Source organism: Dinoponera quadriceps, unplaced genomic scaffold (assembly GCF_001313825.1).
Source record: "Dinoponera quadriceps isolate SergipeBrazil2010 unplaced genomic scaffold, ASM131382v1 scaffold141, whole genome shotgun sequence".
NCBI classification, from domain to species: domain Eukaryota; kingdom Metazoa; phylum Arthropoda; class Insecta; order Hymenoptera; family Formicidae; genus Dinoponera; species Dinoponera quadriceps.
In genome coordinates this window covers 426,079-444,715 of record NW_014554256.1, presented here as the reverse complement: position 1 = coordinate 444,715, position 18,637 = coordinate 426,079, and the positions used below count along the sequence as shown (strand labels likewise).

General features: G+C 42.1%; 2 protein-coding genes across 4 annotated transcripts in view; one reads left to right on the top strand and one right to left on the bottom strand.

Moving 5' to 3' along the window:
- Positions 1-1,436: 1,436 nt before the first annotated feature.
- On the top strand, positions 1,437-4,632 carry LOC106751857 (bifunctional transcriptional activator/DNA repair enzyme Ada). Its single transcript, XM_014633063.1, has 2 exons — positions 1,437-1,653; positions 1,761-4,632. The coding sequence occupies exon 2, from the start codon at positions 1,858-1,860 to the stop codon at positions 2,458-2,460; it is 603 nt and encodes a 200-aa protein (XP_014488549.1). The 5' UTR covers positions 1,437-1,653; positions 1,761-1,857; the 3' UTR covers positions 2,461-4,632.
- A 96-nt stretch (positions 4,633-4,728) lies between these two features.
- The window catches only part of LOC106751839, a 60,110-nt gene continuing 46,201 nt past the window's right edge, over positions 4,729-18,637 (bottom strand). Inside the window, exons 3-13 of one of the 3 annotated variants that reach the window (XM_014633043.1) lie at positions 14,959-15,113; positions 8,840-9,034; positions 8,576-8,685; positions 8,258-8,424; positions 7,604-7,759; positions 7,347-7,414; positions 7,153-7,233; positions 6,630-6,791; positions 6,154-6,351; positions 5,881-5,985; positions 4,729-5,683 (exon numbers count right to left, since the gene is read on the bottom strand). In XM_014633043.1, coding sequence (XP_014488529.1) covers positions 5,553-5,683; positions 5,881-5,985; positions 6,154-6,351; positions 6,630-6,791; positions 7,153-7,233; positions 7,347-7,414; positions 7,604-7,759; positions 8,258-8,424; positions 8,576-8,685; positions 8,840-9,034; positions 14,959-15,113 — 1,528 coding nt within the window. In that variant the 3' untranslated portion in view covers positions 4,729-5,552. Of the gene's footprint in view, positions 5,684-5,880; positions 5,986-6,153; positions 6,352-6,629; positions 6,792-7,152; positions 7,234-7,331; positions 7,415-7,603; positions 7,760-8,257; positions 8,425-8,575; positions 8,686-8,839; positions 9,035-14,958; positions 15,114-18,637 lie in introns of all 3 variants that reach the window. The other 2 variants (XM_014633034.1, XM_014633050.1) reach the window with 2 other exon arrangements.

Genomic DNA, 18,637 nt, shown 5'->3' with positions numbered 1-18,637 from the left:
ATATTGTTAAATAGACCCACCGAGTCTTGTGACGTGTATCCTTTAAGTATATTGTATTTTTTATAAGAAATGTTTTTCTCTTAATGTCCTGAAACAAATTAGTTTTCTTTATAAGCGACTTTGGACATTTTTCTATTAGTCATCGTGTGTTCATCGTGGGTTTCGCTAAAAAATGCCATTTTCATTATATAAAATACTGTATGTAATAATGTTAAAATGTTAAGTATATTATTAATTAATATTATATTATATATTATATAATATATAATATAACATCTGAAATCAGTATCAATATATTTTTTTATCCATCNTTTAGAAAATCCTTTAAGAAATATTTAATGTTACAATGATGAAGTCTTGACGTGCTGAATTAGTCAGAAAATCAATCATACATACAAGTTGATTCGCTAAATCGAACTCTGCACAGACAAAATGTCGAACGTTAATGTTGATGAATGTATAAGTATAATTAATATACTAAAAATTAATAATATACTCAACATTTTAACATGAATAATATTATACATTAATATTATTAATAATATTATATATTAATATTATTAATGTTAAAATGTTAAGTATATTATTAATTTTTAGTATATTAATTATACTTATACATTCATCAACATTAACGTTCGACATTTTGTCTGTGCAGAGTTCGATTTAGCGAATCAACTTGTATGTATGATTGATTTTCTGACTAATTCAGCACGTCAAGACTTCATCATTGTAACATTAAATATTTCTTAAAGGATTTTCTAAATGAATTCGGTATCATGTGTCACACATGTTTACACAACGCACCAATTATCATGAGATACCGACGTACATGAAATAGCGGACATTTTTCATTTTATGTTCACATAAATTAAGCTTGTTTTACATTGTTACATGGAAAAAATGAAAAATATATAACGTATATCAGACGATTTGTCGGTGAATGACGATAACGACTGTGTTAAATCATCTTTGACAGAACAGAACCTAAAAAAAAATTGGGACATAAGACGTTAAAATGTGCATTCTTTAAATGTATTGTTTAAATTAAAAAATAACACTAATATAGGAATTCGAATATCGGCGGGAGTTGACAAAAAATAGCGGACCAATAAGAAATAGCTTTTATATCTAAACTCTTATTGGAGAGACTAAAGCGAGGTCTACAATGAGAATTTAAACTCTAAGCCTTAGATTTTCATTATAGACTCTTCTTAAGGCCGGTATTCATAGTCGGATCTTATATTTAAATTCTGACCTACAATAGGTGCTTTAAATTCTAAATCTTAAAAAATTGACCAATCACAGTCGATTATTCTCGTCATATTTGACTGTGATTGGTCAATTTCTTAAGGCTTACAGTTCAAAGCATCTATTGTAGACCAGGCTTAAGATCATCTTAAATCATCTTTAATTGTTTCGTAGCCAATGAAACGAACCGTACAGCATTTGAAATTAGATTCCCAAATTTAGACCAATAACTGATCAATTATTCCACTGTTCTTTGAACGCAGCCAATTATAGAACTCAATGTCCGGAGTGCGTTTCCCTCCATTTATCAAATAAACGAATCTTTTGATAGAAGTACTTTCGTGGTGTCAGATGCTGGCTTGTAGTTGGACCGTTGTTTTCACAACAATTTGAAGTAAAATATTGGTGAGTGCGAATATATATATATATATATATAAGACAACGTGAATATTGGCGTATGCAGAATCGTCACGTGCTCAAGAGTATGATGTACAAAATCCACCAACTTTTAGGTGTTGTCTGGTGCTTCAGCTTTACTCTGCGGAAGTAGATTTGACGTTTTTCACCGAGTCACATCTATATCTGGCGTATTCTGACTGCTTCATCATCATGGTCAAATTTCGAAGCATGACATCAGACGAGTACAAGATGGATCAATCGACGTTCCGGCTGTTGTACGCGTTCTATCCGACGCCCTTCGGTAAGTGTCTCATCGCCATAACCGACATGGACAAGGCTGTGGTATACTTTGGATTCGTCGACGGCGTCGAGGAACGCGCTCTGAAGATTCTGCAGAATGAATGGCCGCTCTCTCAACTATCAGAGGACACTGGAAGAGAGACGAAAAGTATAATCGAGAAAGTCTTTCAGTCTGACGAGGCTTCGCTCGATTCTCTCTGCGTCCTCCTGAGGGGAACGTTGTTTCAAGTACAGGTGTGGAAGTCTTTGATGACTATTCCTAAGGGAGAATGTATCACATATGAGGAGGTTGCAAAGACGATTGACAATCCCAAAGCTATACGGCCAGTAGGGAACGCAATTTCTAAAAATCGTGTCGCGTATATCGTGCCATGCCATCGTGTGACAAATAAAAAAGCAGACAGTGACAAATATGCATGGGGAGTAGAGCGTAAGCAAGCTATCCTGAGGTATGAGAGAGGCTTAGTGGTTGGAGATGTGGTTGGAGATTGTGAGGATCATGCTGTTGTTTGAATTTATATTTATATTGGTTTTTCATGACAAAGATACACCAAACAAAATGCCAAACTATCTTATCATAATATAAAAATAACTACTTATGCTCACTTATATAATATAAATGTTCGTATGCATATTTGCAGTCCCGACTTACAATAGGTGCTTTAAGCTCTAAGCCTTAAAAAATTGACCAATCATAGTCGATTATTCTTCTCACATTCGACTATGATTGATCAATTTTTTAAAGCTTAGAGCTTTCTCATTGTAGAATACCCGTTTTATACAAAGAAAGGTTTTTTTTTTTTATTTAGCTTTGTGTCGAACAAATTTTATTCACGCATATGTGATAAATGTTTATTTCTGTCACATACATACTGAGTCATGTAAAAGTACAAAATTTTGTTAGTACATTAAAAATATAGTGACCAAGCGTTCTGAAGATCTCTCACTTGATTTCAAACACTCGTTAACACATTGCGGCCCATTGATGACACTTAGCCAATTGGGATGATGATGATGATGATGATGATGATGGATGATGATGATGATGATGATGGAGAAGAAGAAGAAGTATACGGTCCATTGACAACATAAATCCTATACAACAGTTTCGTTTTTCTTTCATATATTTGCTAAGCAATCACTGTTTTTTATAGCACAATAAGAATACGCATAGTAAGTTGAACGTGATATAGCACTAATATAGTGCTGACTTCTGAATGCAGCTGATTGTTACATTGTTGTGATTCATCACCAGCTCTTTGCTGTTACTATTTGGCAACGACGAATTTTATTAAGATACAGATATATACGTGATTGGACGTACATTTTAATTTTAACAATTATTTTTATATCTGCACTCAATATGATTCTCAGTACGTACTATAGATTGGATTTGCTCGGACAGTTGAATGATTTAGTACGGACCATGGATCGCAATGTGTTAGAATGTCAGTTATTGTCGCATATATTTACATTATTTGAATCTGTTGGCTACATAATCTGGCCGAAGTTGGATACTTTCGTGATTGCATGGTGGATGCAGTTATAAAAAAATAAAAAGATCGATCTCTTCGTTATATGCGAACTATATCTTTTTCTGATGGCAATTCATATTCTCAGATGATGATATCTCTGATACATCGGAATACACTTCCTAAGATTTGCCAAATTTATCGTGATTTATCCCTTAATTTTATCCTAAACAATCTGAATTTTGTGACTCGCGCATTTCACTATTGCATATCCGTCTCTTTTATACAACTGTACACTCGCAATTGACACATCGAAGTAAAAGAACTCTGTTCATTATTATTTATGTTAAATATAAGCTAAATAATCGCGAACTGCGTAAATAAAGACGCGAAATCAGATTTTTAGTATTAAGTCTAGATCACTCTATAAATTTTCTGTACAATTCGTAGCTATAAACGAAAATAATAAACGTATATTTAATTAAATTTGTTACACACTACCGGTATTATACACTAATAAATAATCGACGAGTTTGCACATGTATATACATACACACCTATCTCCATTTTGTCACATTATTACATTAAATACGACAGTAAGCTAGAACCACGTATAACACAGATTTGTAAATTTGGTATCAACCTTGCGCGTTTGCGGTAAATATTACATTTTTGTTTAATACTAAACTTAATCCGTGTTTTATAGTGTACGAAGAAACGTTCTTTCCGTTTGGAGTTGTTTTACAAATTGATAGCGAAATTCACTTTTCTCATCTTTTGATAATCTTATAAGTTTCGTTAATTTTTTTTTTTTTCATATATATTAATATATATTTTCAAGAGAGTGCTAAATTCCGTTATAAGTTTCGTTAATTTTTTTTTTCATATATATTAATATATATTTTCAAGAGAGTGCTCGTTTCTCACACGTCGTACGTAAATAGGATGAGATATATTTCAAATTTACAAAGTACGAAGACACTTTGCGCATATTACTAACTTATTTTCTCTCTTTCCTTTCCTCTCACAGATCTTTTGATATTATCATTTTACTTTACGGAGCTTAGTATCCATTGATATGTGTCTTTTTTTTTCGCGGAGATACTTCTCATACTTGCGTGAGAGCACGCGAATTTCTTCAGAGCAATTTATCTAATGGAGAGAAGCAAACTACAAGTTGAATTGTATTAAAAAATAACTTTGTATCAGTCTTATGCAACTGTGTGTAATTTATATTTTATCCTTTTATGTCAAGCTTATATTCTGTCTATTATGGCTTATTGCTTTACGGACGTTCAAGAGACGCTATTTTACTTTCATTATCATATGAGAGATATCACTGTCGACCTTAAACAGTATAGGAGGTATCTGACAGGTTTTGTTTCAAAAATTGAACGAGAAATTTGCACGTCGAACGAGAAATTTGTAACGTCAGTGATCAAAATTTCACATACAGTTCCTTATCTTTCGAAGATAAATTTGAATGCACATCCATTACACTGCGATATCATTTGCAAAACAATACCTTCAGTCCCTTTTATACTCTTATGTCGCGTCATTTCTATTTTGTGATGTTGGTTCATCAGCGAAAGGATCACTATTCGTCTGCGTGTATAGACAATGGATTCGCCGTAGGTCGCATCGCGGGCGACTGTTTCTTTGGATTTTCGCAACGGTGCACAGTCTCGGTCCGAGCGTCTGTATATTACAAGGCAGTGCATAAAATGCGACTGTGAAGATCTGACCCGTTTCCATCCACTGGAGCTCCTTAAACAGCACTAATTCATTCAGTAAGGAGTCATGATCAATCACAGATTCGCCGCCGTCAAAATTTGGCAGCTCGACCGAAGGGACGAGGGTGAAACTTTCTCTTCACTTTACGGTTGCACGGAAAAGCAGATTTTTCGCGAAACGTGGGCGGAACGATGTGCAGGATAAAAAAATGCAGGATGCATATAAGTTTCCTCCGCGTTCTACGGTATCGCTTTAGGTCGTTTTTTTTCTTCTAATAAATAACCTGCCTATCTATGTCTCGATCGTGTTCGCTAGATGAGAAGAGCGGAACGCAGTGCGTGCATCCAAGTGCCGATATTCATTAACTAGCTCATTATCGAATTCGAATGAAGGCGTTCATTATTCGAACGTGTACGAGGCTGCCTTGAGGCGCGCGACGAGCATAGTGAAGAGGAGCGCAAAACTCGTGTACGCGCTCGATCTGCAGGAGGACGACGAGGAGACTGCATTGCCTGGCACTTTGGTGTTTCCTGTCGACGAAAACATGAAATTTCGCAATTAATACCACAATGACAGCGATCTTAATTAACTGTGAAGTGATATAACATGGCAATAAGTGTCAAGGCTTAGACAGAACATAGTCAAGAATAAGCAAAACGTATTTAGATTTTTATCGAGGAAATTAGGGAAATGAGGTAACGAAGGATAAGATCCTTGCGATTGTTACCTTGTGCTCTCGACGGTGGGGTCGTCGTAATCCTCATTACCGGATTGTGAGGTATCGGTCTTAACGGCGTTGGCGCGGGACTCGGAGAATTCCCGTAACATTGCCCTTAAATAATATTATCACACATGTACAAATCGCTTTAACAATCGGAAGGAAAGAAACTAAGAAAACGTATTCGAGTCATATTTTCAACCGAACTTTTCAAAGATTTTCAAATTTGACTGAAAAGTCGAATTTTTTGGCTGGCACTCAACACTTCGCAAGGTTATTTACCTTTCTTATAGAGACGCATTCCCTGCGTCTTAGGATCTATATTTCGCATGCAATGATCGCCAGCTTCCTTGATATATATCTCCTCGTCGCTGACGATCAGGCCTACGAAACACTCATTTGTGTTAGTGTCGTTTCTCATAGTGTAGGTATACATCACACCTCTCTCCTCCCACTGGCCCAAACACAGATATGTTCGTTCTGAAAACATGGTGCGAACATTAACAAACTCCGAAATCACCCGAGGAAAGAGATGTTTGTCATTTAGAGTTCCACAAAATCAGCTGTGTTTCTATTAAAACACAAAACCGAAATAGGTGTGTATCTAGAAACGGTCAAATCACAAGTGACTTAAATAAATGGCACGAGAGAGAAAATGTAATTATTTCTATATATTATAAAATTAAATTTCCGCCGGGGCTCTTCTTATAGTTTTATTATTTGTCATATGTCTTTGTTTTTTAACAATCGTTACGTACCTTCGTACAGCTCTCCGGAATCACAATCACTGACTCGGAAGTACATTATTTCGCGTGTGTTACAGTTGCTGCTTAACTCGGCACACATTCCCATTAGATCCGTTATCCTTCCCATATACTGACCCGTAATTGGACAGGGCGACTCCACCGCACGTTCGATACCTTGTTGAGAGCAATTTGTATGTTAAGCACAAATAATTATATGCGTAGAAAGATTATTAGTATAGTTTGAAAATTTCGGAGAAAAATTCGCTCTTTTCCCATCTTTCCGTGGATTTTTTGAATTTCTTATCTTCTTTACGGAAAAAAAGGAAATGTGGTAGGTTCTAACCGAATACACGTGAGAATTTTTCTACTAAACAAATTTTTGTACTCTTGGGAAACAGAAACCGAAGAAATTCGCGGAAAAATGGCGGGAAAACGCTTTTTTACGAAATAAAAAAAAAGTATATAATTATTAAGCATATAAGGAGTTACCGGATAGGTAACTTGCCAAGTTATTGCAGCATGTGCATCAACTTACGTGCTTGAGTCATCCACACCGGTTTGTCCAAATTCGGATCGTCGCACAAGTAATTCTGATAAACTGGACTCAAGACCATCCCTGTCAAGCAACGTTATCTTTAAGTTCGCGGATTATTACGGCAGTCGGGGAGTCACGACTGGCGAAAATTACGCTACAATGAGGAACGACCGATCTACCTAGGAAATAATTACCTATTGTAAACTCCAGTATGTTTTCACTGCGCTGTCTCATCATTAAGCACACATAAGCGTCCTGCTCGCTGAAATTAGAAAGAAAATGTTCGTGTTTCACTTTTAGCTTTCACTGTCATACGGCATAAACAAACAGCCGTTCCGGAATATGGAGAACGTCGTGCCACTGGTGGAAAAGGCGGGAACTTATTATTTTGTTCCGTGCGACGAGAGATCCGTGCACGTCGTACAATATGATAATCGAATTAATCGCTCACCACTGATCCTTGGAGTACACGATGTAACGGCCGGTCTCCTCGCCCGACTCCACCGTGATGAAGGTGTAACTGTTGTAGCCATTGAGATCCGTGAAAGTCATTGTCCCATTGACTATGAGAGACTCCTCCCACAGCCCTTGTGCCCACTTCGGGAATCTATTGTTCGATTAAAAACGCACCGATACAGTCAGTGTGATTATTTTCGATCGTTGCCAATATATTAACCGCGTTCTAGCAGCCGAACATCAACAACATTGTTACCTAATATCAGTGATATATATGTTATCTATTGAAAATCGAACTGTTGCCGTATTCCATATCACAGTTAATCTCCGATAATTTTGAAGCTTCGTTTTCAAAGGCTGTGATCTTCGAAATTTCGAAGCTTTAAAGAATACATAATCCAGACATTATACAATAAAAAAAATGTTATCATTCCAGTATTTCAAAGCTTCGATTTTTTCGGGACTCAAATAATGAATACCGGTGCTTCGAATCTTCGCAGATTCGAAATTCGAATGTCGAAGACAACTGTTGGTTGGGTAAGTGTCGTTGCACGGATATTTGACCGACATGTAATATTACAATTATTAAGAAATTCTTACGAATGAAACTGAGATTATTAAACCCGTGAGATTCGCACGGTGTACTCACGTGGCGACATGGTTCTTCACGTAACTTGGCACCTTCTTCTGATTCGGGCTCTTGCTCAGGATCAGAGTTTCGTAACCGCTGGTTGAATTATCCAAATTGTGCGTGCAGCTCGAGTCACTGCTGAACGCCATATAAGTCTTGCCCTTTTTTATATCAACGTGGTACAGCTACAGATGCAGAAAGACGCGAATTTAATCACCGCGTGATGTCACCGAACAATTACCAACGGGGCATGCAAGATCGCGTGATTCGGCACGTGAGGGAGACGTGCAATTATTTTTCTCTATTGTTCCTTAGATAAGGTGCACTTCAACGTACCCCACATCTGTACCGAGGTCGGCCTTCGGTAGTGTCGTTGTCCCAAAGAGCAAGGTAATTAGAACCACCTGGCCCAGACCAGCTGCCCAAACAGTTCAATGTAAGATCTGCTGGAACGAGATTGAAATGATATATTTCGACACCCTGAGGGCTCTCAGCTGCCTCGTCGTATCGTTCCGAAGAACGATAATCGATCGGCGTGCAACGATAATTATATATCAAAAAAGAGCGAGGAAATGCAGACGAAAGAAGAGGAAGACCTACCGCGTTGCTCGAAGGAGCATCGTTTGAAGCTTAAACGCAAGACCGAACCGTCCGGGCAGTTACTGAAGTCGGAGAAGAACGTGTTGCATTCCAACGACGTCGTCGAGCCGTTGTTAACGCTGTACTTGAAGTGATACAGACCGCCGATCGGGCAGAACTCGTTCCGAATCTCCTGCCCGCCGATCTCTTTCGTCCCTGCCGAGGTAAAAGCGAGAGAACGATTCATTTGTTGAATCCGACGAATGTTTGCGTCGCGGCAGAAAATCATCATCGCCGAGCGTAATTCGCCGTTCGCTCGATCTTCCCCCGTCTGACCGGCAGACGACCGGTTGACCGGCTTGCCTGATCTTTCAGTGATCCGAGAGGAACGACGTCTTCTTGCGATATAAGAGTCAATATAATATCTAAAATGTTAAGATCCTACGTTATTGCACGCTATAACATGCTGTAACATGCTTGTACAATTACGGAGTTTACGTATTCAACGAGACGTCGAGTCGCTCACGACTCGAGCTCCGGATGAATTAATAAAGTACGATCCTCGTCGACATTCGGAGCCGAGTCCAATTCAAGAATCAGCCGTAGTTCCAACTGGTTCTTGTCAGAATGAACGTCTGAACGTGACCCGACTCGGTGAGATCGCGGGTTCTCATGAATCGGGGATCAGGGACATCGGGGGATAAAATCCGCAGGTACCTCTGCCCGGTACAAAAGCCCTGTCGAAATAGTCCGCGGTTTTCGTCGCAGCTACAATGAGACGCGATCTATCAGCAGGAAATAGCTGAAATTCCACACCGCGTTTTCATTTAAGGAGAGCCTCGACACTTTTCATCCGTCGTCGAATCGCCCCACGTCGTCCTTCCTCCCTCGCGCTGATAATGCGGAAGGTTTATAAAGTGACCCGCTTTACCGGACACGAGGAGGTCCTGATGCGATCAGAGTTGTTTGTTTGATCAGAGATGTTCAAGCAACCATGTTTTGAATACATCTCATATTTACTCTTATTATTCTTCTATCTCGAAATTTCTTGAAGCGGATGAAATTTAACTCCAAGAAATTTAGAGAATATTTCGATTTTCAACAGAAATCTGGATCAAGTCTTGTATCAGAAGCGTTTTTCTTCGATAAAAAAATCATAATACGCAAAATTCGCGTTTAAATTTTAATCGGCGATATATTTTTATCAACGTAACCCGCCTGGAAAATTAAAAAAAATGCCCTTATTATTATTTCTTTGGGCGCGAGAAGCCTCGATTTGAACCTTCGTTTCAAACGAGGACCACACAAGCATGTCTTCAAAGCGAGGTCGCTGGAATCCCCAGGCCGACTAAAATAACAAGTCGCACATAAGCGCGCACGTATTATCGCCCCGTTATTCTTCCCTTCTTCCATTTTACCCTTCTTCAAAAGGATAATAATGACTGCGTATTTCGCAAAGTAAGACGTAAAACGTCGAGAATTCCGCTTCCCGAAATGTTACTGTTTGCGACCATAGCACCACAGCGGACCACCGATCGAGCCCTTTAAAGTGCCTCTTCCTGCTGATACTCGATCATTCTACGATGTTACATGGTGGTTTGTAAGTACAGATGTCAGCTCTTTAAAACCGTAACCGAATGGAGAAACGTTTAGATTTAAAATGCTAATTGGAACTGGATAAAGTTAGAGGCACCGAATTAATTATTATACACCTAATAAAATCCAATCTTCCTTTCCTCGACGCTGGCGTGAGATTAAAACCCACGTGACCACGTTCAACGCTGCAATGAGCGTCTCATGAATTGGTACCTTTATATCTGCTCATTGTCCGTACCACCGGAGGATCATCTCCCCGTGATAAACGTCTTGGCAGTGCCGTATCGTAACGCGGATAACAAGGCCAATTTACGATTCGTATAATTACAGAGCCGGGCACGTTTAAACAAACCGTTTTAAGCCCGGGGAAGTAAACTCCGTCGTCCACTTATCGGCAGAATTTATTTGCCGTGCCTCGCGTGGCGCGAGGTAGAGCGCCTCTCTGCCACCTTCTTCCTCTCGTCGTCGCGAGCGGCGCCGTTCTCCACTTTACGGTTTTTCCTCGCTCCGGCTTTTCGCCGTGCCCCTGTAATTCCGAGCGGCGTATCGCCGACCGAAACGAACGGACGAACGCGATTCTCTTCCTCATCCTCGGCCGCCTGACTGCACGGCTTCCTCGCGCGTCGACCCGCAAAACCGCTCCGATGGACAAGCGACTCGTCGGAAAAAGCGATATTGAGTTAGTTCTTAACTAGCGCGGCTTTTCCTCGGCTTTCATGAACTGCGAATCTGTCTGAACTCAGATTGAGTAAGTCCCGCGGCGCGGGGAGAAGATGATGAGAAACAGAGCTCTCTATAGATGAAAAACTAGACGGAGCGATGTACGAGTCGTAACGGAGTTTTCTTCAAATAATTTCCCGCCTTTTCTTTTGAAGCAATTTTCTTCCTATCCCCCTCTCCTCATCATAATTTTAAAGAAATTACTTGAAGGAAACAAATGAAATATTCAAGGAATTACTTAGAGAAAGCGAAGGAAATATAATTCAAAGGAAGCAAATAAAAATATGTGAACCCCATGTGCTCTGTTATAACATTTTCTGCGGTTTCGTAGGTAGATTATTATTTAGATTACACTCTCAAACTGAAATAATCACGTGCGACACAACTGGTGTGTAAAGACTGAAAAGAATTATACAATGTGCACCGTAATTTCACGGAAGAGAATCGCGGAACCGAAGTGGCCTCTCTATCGAATTAGGGACGAGCGGATATCTCCCCTGTCCAAATAACACGGTATAATTCGCCGAAACGACGAAGCGTACGATAATATTCCTTCTTTATTAGAGACCATCGTGGTGTCCCTTTCTTCCACGGCAAGACGATTAGGGACTTTTCGGGGGTAGCCACTCCTACGCTTCCGTTGAAATACCTGACGATACTGGTTCCTGGTGCCGACCACAGTCGAGAAAAAGAAGAGAAAAGGAAGCAGGAATGGAACACGACTCGGCGAAGAATGAACGAGAATGCGGGGTCTTTCGTTTCGACGGGATCTCTCTGGTTCTTCCGGGACGTTCTTCGACGTTCTTCGCTTGAAAGCTTCGTACTATTCGAGAGATTATTCCCCCTTCCCCCCATAAATTATATCGTCACGTTCTTCTTCTTCTTATTTTTTTATCGCGAATCACAGTGTAGTCCCTCTTTCCGATCGATTTTAACCTGCTCGATGAACCGAAGAGAATCGAGAGCGGTGCAACAATGTGCCCTCGCGAGGAGTTCCGATTCGCCGGATGCGAATCCTCTTTCTCGGCACGTCGGCGGTTGCCGCCGATCGTCGACTCGGTTTTCTCTTCTTCTTTTTTTTTTTCGTACGCGGCGAATCGTCCTCCCTGAAATTCTCCCAGGGCGCCGTGATCTTCGCACTGAAACTCTTCTCCACGCACGGACGCTCGATTACGTTCTTCCGCCGTGGACCACCACCAGACGCGGCGATTTTCGGTTCCCGTGAAGCCTCGCGTGCAGCGACACGGATCAAAGCGTGAAACCGGGATTACGGGACGGAGATCGACTCGGTCGCTCGACTCGCCGGCGGACGTGATCGCGTGGCGACAGGTGCAGCTTCTCGGGAGCCCGGCACAGGTGAACGCGCGTGATAATGTGCCGGAAGCCGAGGGGATCGATGCTCATCAGAGGTCTTCATTAGGGAACTAATAACAACGCGCCGGCGCGGCGGATACGCGTTTTCTGTGTGTTAATGTGCGAAAATAATAACGTGCGACGTGCGCCCGAGAATGCGAGTGCTGAAACCCGAAGCCCGATAATTATCCGAACAACAGCGATTCTTGCTGCACGATTTTACTGTTACACTTAACATCTTATTCATCGTTTCCAAGCTTCCAATAGGCGGAACGCACCTTCGCGCGGGACTTATCGGGCGGCATTATCCGCGTTAATTATACTCGGAGAAAGAATTAACCAGAGGAACTAAAATCTGACTGAAATAGAGACAGCTAACGGTTCGCTACCGTAGTCGAATTTAGTATGTTTTTAAACTATATTTTTAAACAATTTTTTAATTATACATAGAAATGTGATTTAAGAATGTATGAAAAATTTGGCTAATATATATATTCGTACCTATATTTTTTTTCATTAAATTGACATCAGCTGCGTTAGCAACGATTATTGCTGATTCTTTCTCTAAGTGTAGTCGCCGGGTAAGAATTTCGCGGAAATCTTGCTCTAGTTTTGCACAGGCGTGTTTGGAAAACGAGATTTCTCACGTCTCCCCGCCTCACCTCAATGTGGGGTTAAAGTCCCGCGATTTACCGCTATCGAGGAGACGACAGGAAAACATTATTTCATATCGGGTTATCTTAAGTCCACACCGTACGGGGTCTCGCTTCGTTGGCCGACAATTATCACCGAGCGCCGTTCTTTCATCGCCGCTCGAGATAAGAGGAATTTATTCGACGCGGCCGAATTCGCTTCCGGCGTCGTATCGTTGGAACAGCTTCGCAACCGGCGCGACGTATCTCGCACCAGGGGGAAGTCGACGAGATCGCTTGAATTCATCGGCTGAGTCTCTGTCAGCTAGGTAACGCGCGAGCGATTATGCAAATGCTCAATCATCTTTAAAAGGCGTTTTAATTGACACGCGCGTGAGAAATTCGCGCGTGCACGCGTTTCTTGCACGCGACGTGCGTTTCGCCAGCCTCTCCCCCACCTATTGTTCCCGGCCGTCGTTACGCAAGCTTCATCACTTCCTCCGAAGCCCGCGGCCAATTAACGCTAATTATTGAGGACTACTAATTCGCCGGAGAGTACGCCGAACTTGATATTTCCCTGCCGCCGTCGGCGGAGGTCGCGTCGTAATTTGCTTATCCGATAAAAAGCCGGAATTCCCGCGGAATTCCTCGGGTGCGATAATACGCTAGGGGCGTAAGAATGCAAGTGTAATTAATTCGCCACGTACGAATGAACAAACGCGCGCCCGCACTGCTTCGTTGTGCTTTTCTTCGCGCGGAGAAAGGACGCGAAATTGCAAACAGACGGAAGAGAAAAGAGAACGGACATGATACACATTCCCGAAGATTTTACCGTCTACCGTAAACCGGCATTGAAAGTCTTTGCACACAAAGTTGCGTTCTCTTAGAGCATGTCTCAATGTATTTCTCGTGGGAGGTTCGAAAATGATATGACTTTGTGTGCAAACATCTCAGTGCAGGTCTACGCCCCTCTGTTGTAATATGACGATTCTATCGGATAGGAATAACATCCCTAGTAGAAATTGAATCTCGTGGATGTTTAACTGTAAGATGGTACATTTGGTTCTACGTCTCTACCAGCCAGTAATGTAACACCTCACTCCTGCTAATGGCTAGATAATTAGCTAGATTAATAAGTTAGCTGATGGTTAAACAAAAAAAGAAATTACACGGGTACGTAGCAGCTAAATTGCATATTTTAGGATGAACGGCGCAATTTACCGTGTCATATTTGACATGCAATGACTAGACAACGGCTAGATTATAAAACTGATTATACGTTTCTTAGTGAATAATCAGCCGACAACGAGCTAGAAAATTTAATCTGTACCAGTTAGATATTAGCTTTAGATTCAGGGCGACTAAATACACTTCTACACGGAATTGGCGTCTGGCGAACCACATAATTCATTGAGTGATTTCAAATTAGTCAATTCGTTAGCGTTATATTACTAGTTCGAGGCTCGAAATTACTCGCGCTGTCGTATCGCTAATGAGTGTTTCTCTGCGAGCGTTCGCGCGCACCTTTCTACGGCCGCTCCACATTCACCTCGCCACATTTCTTCGCTTCCACGAGACAAACTTCGCAGAAAAAGTTGCGGTTCACTCGGTATATATATAGAAAAACTCGCATCGATTCACATTAGCGATAATTCTGGCTCGCTTAACCGTGAGAACAGGCAATTATCTGGACAGATCGCTTCACATCTGCGAGATCCAATGATTGTGAGATTGTGCCTATTATCATAAGTATGCCTCATATTTAGCGTCACGCACGTCGCGGTCTCTGTTACGGAGCGAGTGCGCGCGATTATCGAGAAACATCCGGTTTCTACTTACGGTATAGGATCGATGCGGAGTTCAGTGTGTCGCAGGAGGCCAAGGCGGCCGGCTCGGACGTGTAACACCTGTTGGCAGCTTCCGAGAACACCTCGATGACGTTCCGCGACCTCCGCACCAGCCGGAAACATCGTAAGCAATCCGTGCCGTCATCGCTGCAACGAGCAAATCCCATAAGCTGAGCATGCATGTATAATTATGTAATATAGCTGCTTATAATACACGATTCGTATTCTGTCCTTCAACATTATTAAACCAAAAGGAACAATCGTAATTTCTTTTGTTTGATGGCACCAGGTCAATCAGAGAGTCCACTTTTCAATAGACGATGTCATAAATATTGATAACGTTGGAAGAAGTATCACAGACCAACTATGGTTTATGAATAATTAGTCTACATTGAATGAAATCAATATCAAACTTAACTCAGAAATCGAACCCAACTTTATGATCCAATATTTCCTCGGTGAGGAAATCTTAAAAGTTTGAGAAATATCCGAATATAGATATCTATAAGTCTTATATTTTACGTCTCGTGATCTCGTCGAGATAAGAGAATGCTCTTGCAATTAAGTGAAGAATGGGATTCTGCGAGTCTGCAACCCCGGAGCTTCTTCGGCTTCGACTGTGTGCGAGTCGAAAAACGAGGCCACATTTTTGAGCCATATTTTTATCGTGGAACGATTAGCTTTAAGACACGTTGGCACGAATATACGAGACACACTTTGTGTAAACGCGATACGCCGGTCTCGTTGCCTCGCACACCCATAATTGTATCTGGAAACGTAATATTACTTACGGAATTTATGCCGGACGAATCCTGTCCTGAGGGAGGGGGAAGGAGGGAGGGGAAATTAGAAAATTAATAAGGGTCGGACCGGGCCGGGGAAAAACTTAACTGCGGGCTGTAAAGTATCGTAAGAACGATATCCCAGGAGCGCAGTTAATGCCGACTATAAAGCATTAAGACGACGATGCCCGCGCCGGTAATATCGCGCGGGTAAGAAATAATAAAAGAGTCCCGGCTCCCTCGTTTTTGATTAGCGTGCTGGAATCGCACGTTGCGCACCTTGGAAGTCTCAGGGTTTGATGTGCTACCTCAGGTCAGTATCGTCTTTATGTTCCTCAGGGCCTGAAACTCTCTCAATCTGAAAGCCCGTCGCCTTAATACCTTAAGCGGAGAAGTCGCGTACTCACATGTGGGCGTGAAAGAGTAATCGTCAAATGGCCGCGTCTCCGCAAAAATGACGAAACAAATGTGATAGGATGACGCTTTTAGGAGTCGCGTAAATGGCTTCTCGACGCTTGAGCCGGCCGTTGTAAAATGTGTGGTCGTACATTCGTGTCGTTAATCTCCGAAGGATTTACGAATTTCTCACGGCATAAAGAAACGCTGACATAAGGGGACACTAATGGTTGTATAATAGCGGCACGATAGTGTCCCGATTAGAGCACATACCAGCGCTCTCTCGTGACGAGTCCTCGTGAATTAACACTCGGCTTGCTCCACAGGAAGTGGACAATGACAAGTAGGAAAAAAAATGGAAGCGAGCAAGGATCCCTCTTGTTCCACGCGATGCCAACGACTCGGTCTGGCAACACGCGACGACGATATTGTGAGGCAAGCGGAATTGAGGACGCAATAAATTTCGACGGAGAGAAAGAGAGAACGTGGAAAATTGAATGGAAAAAACGACGAGTTCTTATTAATTTTTTTACCACCCACGGCGGAAGTATCACGTGGATACTTTGAAGCTACTGTTGAAATGTCGCTCTTTGGAAATATTGACTTTTTAAGTTAAAAGCGGATTAAGACAGAGAAAGAGAGGAATACGAGACGAGAGGAGATGAGTGGCTGTAATGTCGGCTCGCGTTACGAGCGACCTGAGAAAATCCGTTTGGTGGAAGCGAGACTTTTGCGTAAGATCTATGGGAACCGCGTCACACAGGCGCGTTGCTGATATCACGTCGCGCTATCACGGCCGTATCTACTTCGCTTTTCACACACGATTACGAAAATGACAGTGGTCGCGGAGGAGTCATTTGTCCGAGAGTATGTGCAGTGTGTGCCGCGTTCGCACAACGAAATCGCCGTCACGGTAAAGATGTTATTTAAATAATTGCGAGCTATTAGGGTAACTATATAGTCGGGTTATCTGAAGGTATACATTTCTGTTATAACGGGTTGCACGTCGAGGAATGTTATACGGCTCGGTATTATGTATATAGGTGAATAATAAATTCTAACTTTTTTTCCATCGCGACCGGTGCCGGGAAAGTGTCGGGTAAAAATATACGGACGTATCCGGACTTTCAATGGCACACACTTTTAATGGTATTTACAATGGTAATAACTTTTAACGTGACTGGTGTAGATTTTGTCCAACAAAATCCAGAATCTCGCCCAGTTCCGCTCGACTTATCGATCAATTTCCCTCTCGTTTCTTTAATTTTTTCTCTACCGTCCTCGGACGAATATTTGCAGAGTTACGCTCGCAAGTTAACGTTATAGGTATTCCTGTCATTTCTTCCGACAGGCACGGTAGACGTGGGACGGTGCAACGACACCGGGAATCAGTGCGGTACCACCGACACGGCGGAGGTGCAAGCGCGCACGCGAGTCTACGACGTCACCGCATGCCTGCGCGTATAATTGTAACTCCGAGGCAATAGCTATCGCCGATATTATGCAACTTGTGGGAACGAGCGTGTGGGCCCACTTACTGGTGGTCACCAGTCCCCCGGCCATATATAGGATCTCCCCGGTCTCTCACCCGTGCAAACGCTTCGCGAGAGCACCGCCTGGGAAGCCTGCAGGTATATATATATATACACATATATATTCGCCAACTGGAATGTTACACGAGATAGGTTTTCTCCATAACGCGCGCACGCGGAGCGCAACGAGCGTTCTCGTCTGAATTCGAAATATTCGCCGAGAGACACACGCCGGTCGTCCCTTAACGGTCGCCGTTCCTTCCTTCGAGTTTCTTATTCCCAATAGGGCGACGTTGCTCGGCGACTCGGTGGATTGCGATACACCCGAGAATCGGGACACGCAGCTTCGGTCTTTTTAAACTTTCCGACTGATCGCCGAATCCGGAAGACGTCCGTTAATCTCGGCTAGTTATCGACGACTGTCGTGCGTCCTAAGACGCGCCCCCTCCCCCCCTCCCCCTGTACCCAGTTGGAATTCGCATAACGCTAGGTGCAATTTAGATCGCGCGCAAATCCGAACGTCAGTCTGCGGTATGAGCGGAACGGGCCTGCGAGCTTGCGACAAGAAAGCGGAAAACACGTCCAGTGTACAGGTCGACGACGACGTTATTACTCTCGGTTATGGCTTACCAGCTGAGTATTATTCTCTATTCCTCGTACCGGTCTCTCGTAACCGTAACGTTTATCGGGGTCGCAGGTCAGTGGGAAACGTGCGAATGAAACTTATCCACTAAATAAGTAAGCGATATAAGAAAGCAACGTGCATAAATTCACCTAAATAAGTAAGCAAGGCTCTTTGATGTTCAATCATCTTGAGCGGGAAATCGGGAACGGCAAAGCCGAAATTAAGGATGTTTGACGAACTTGCAATGTCGTTTATATACATGGACTATACATTTTTAATTTGTAATTTTATAGAATGTTATTGCTAGTCGAAGATGACCACGTGCTATGGCTCGAA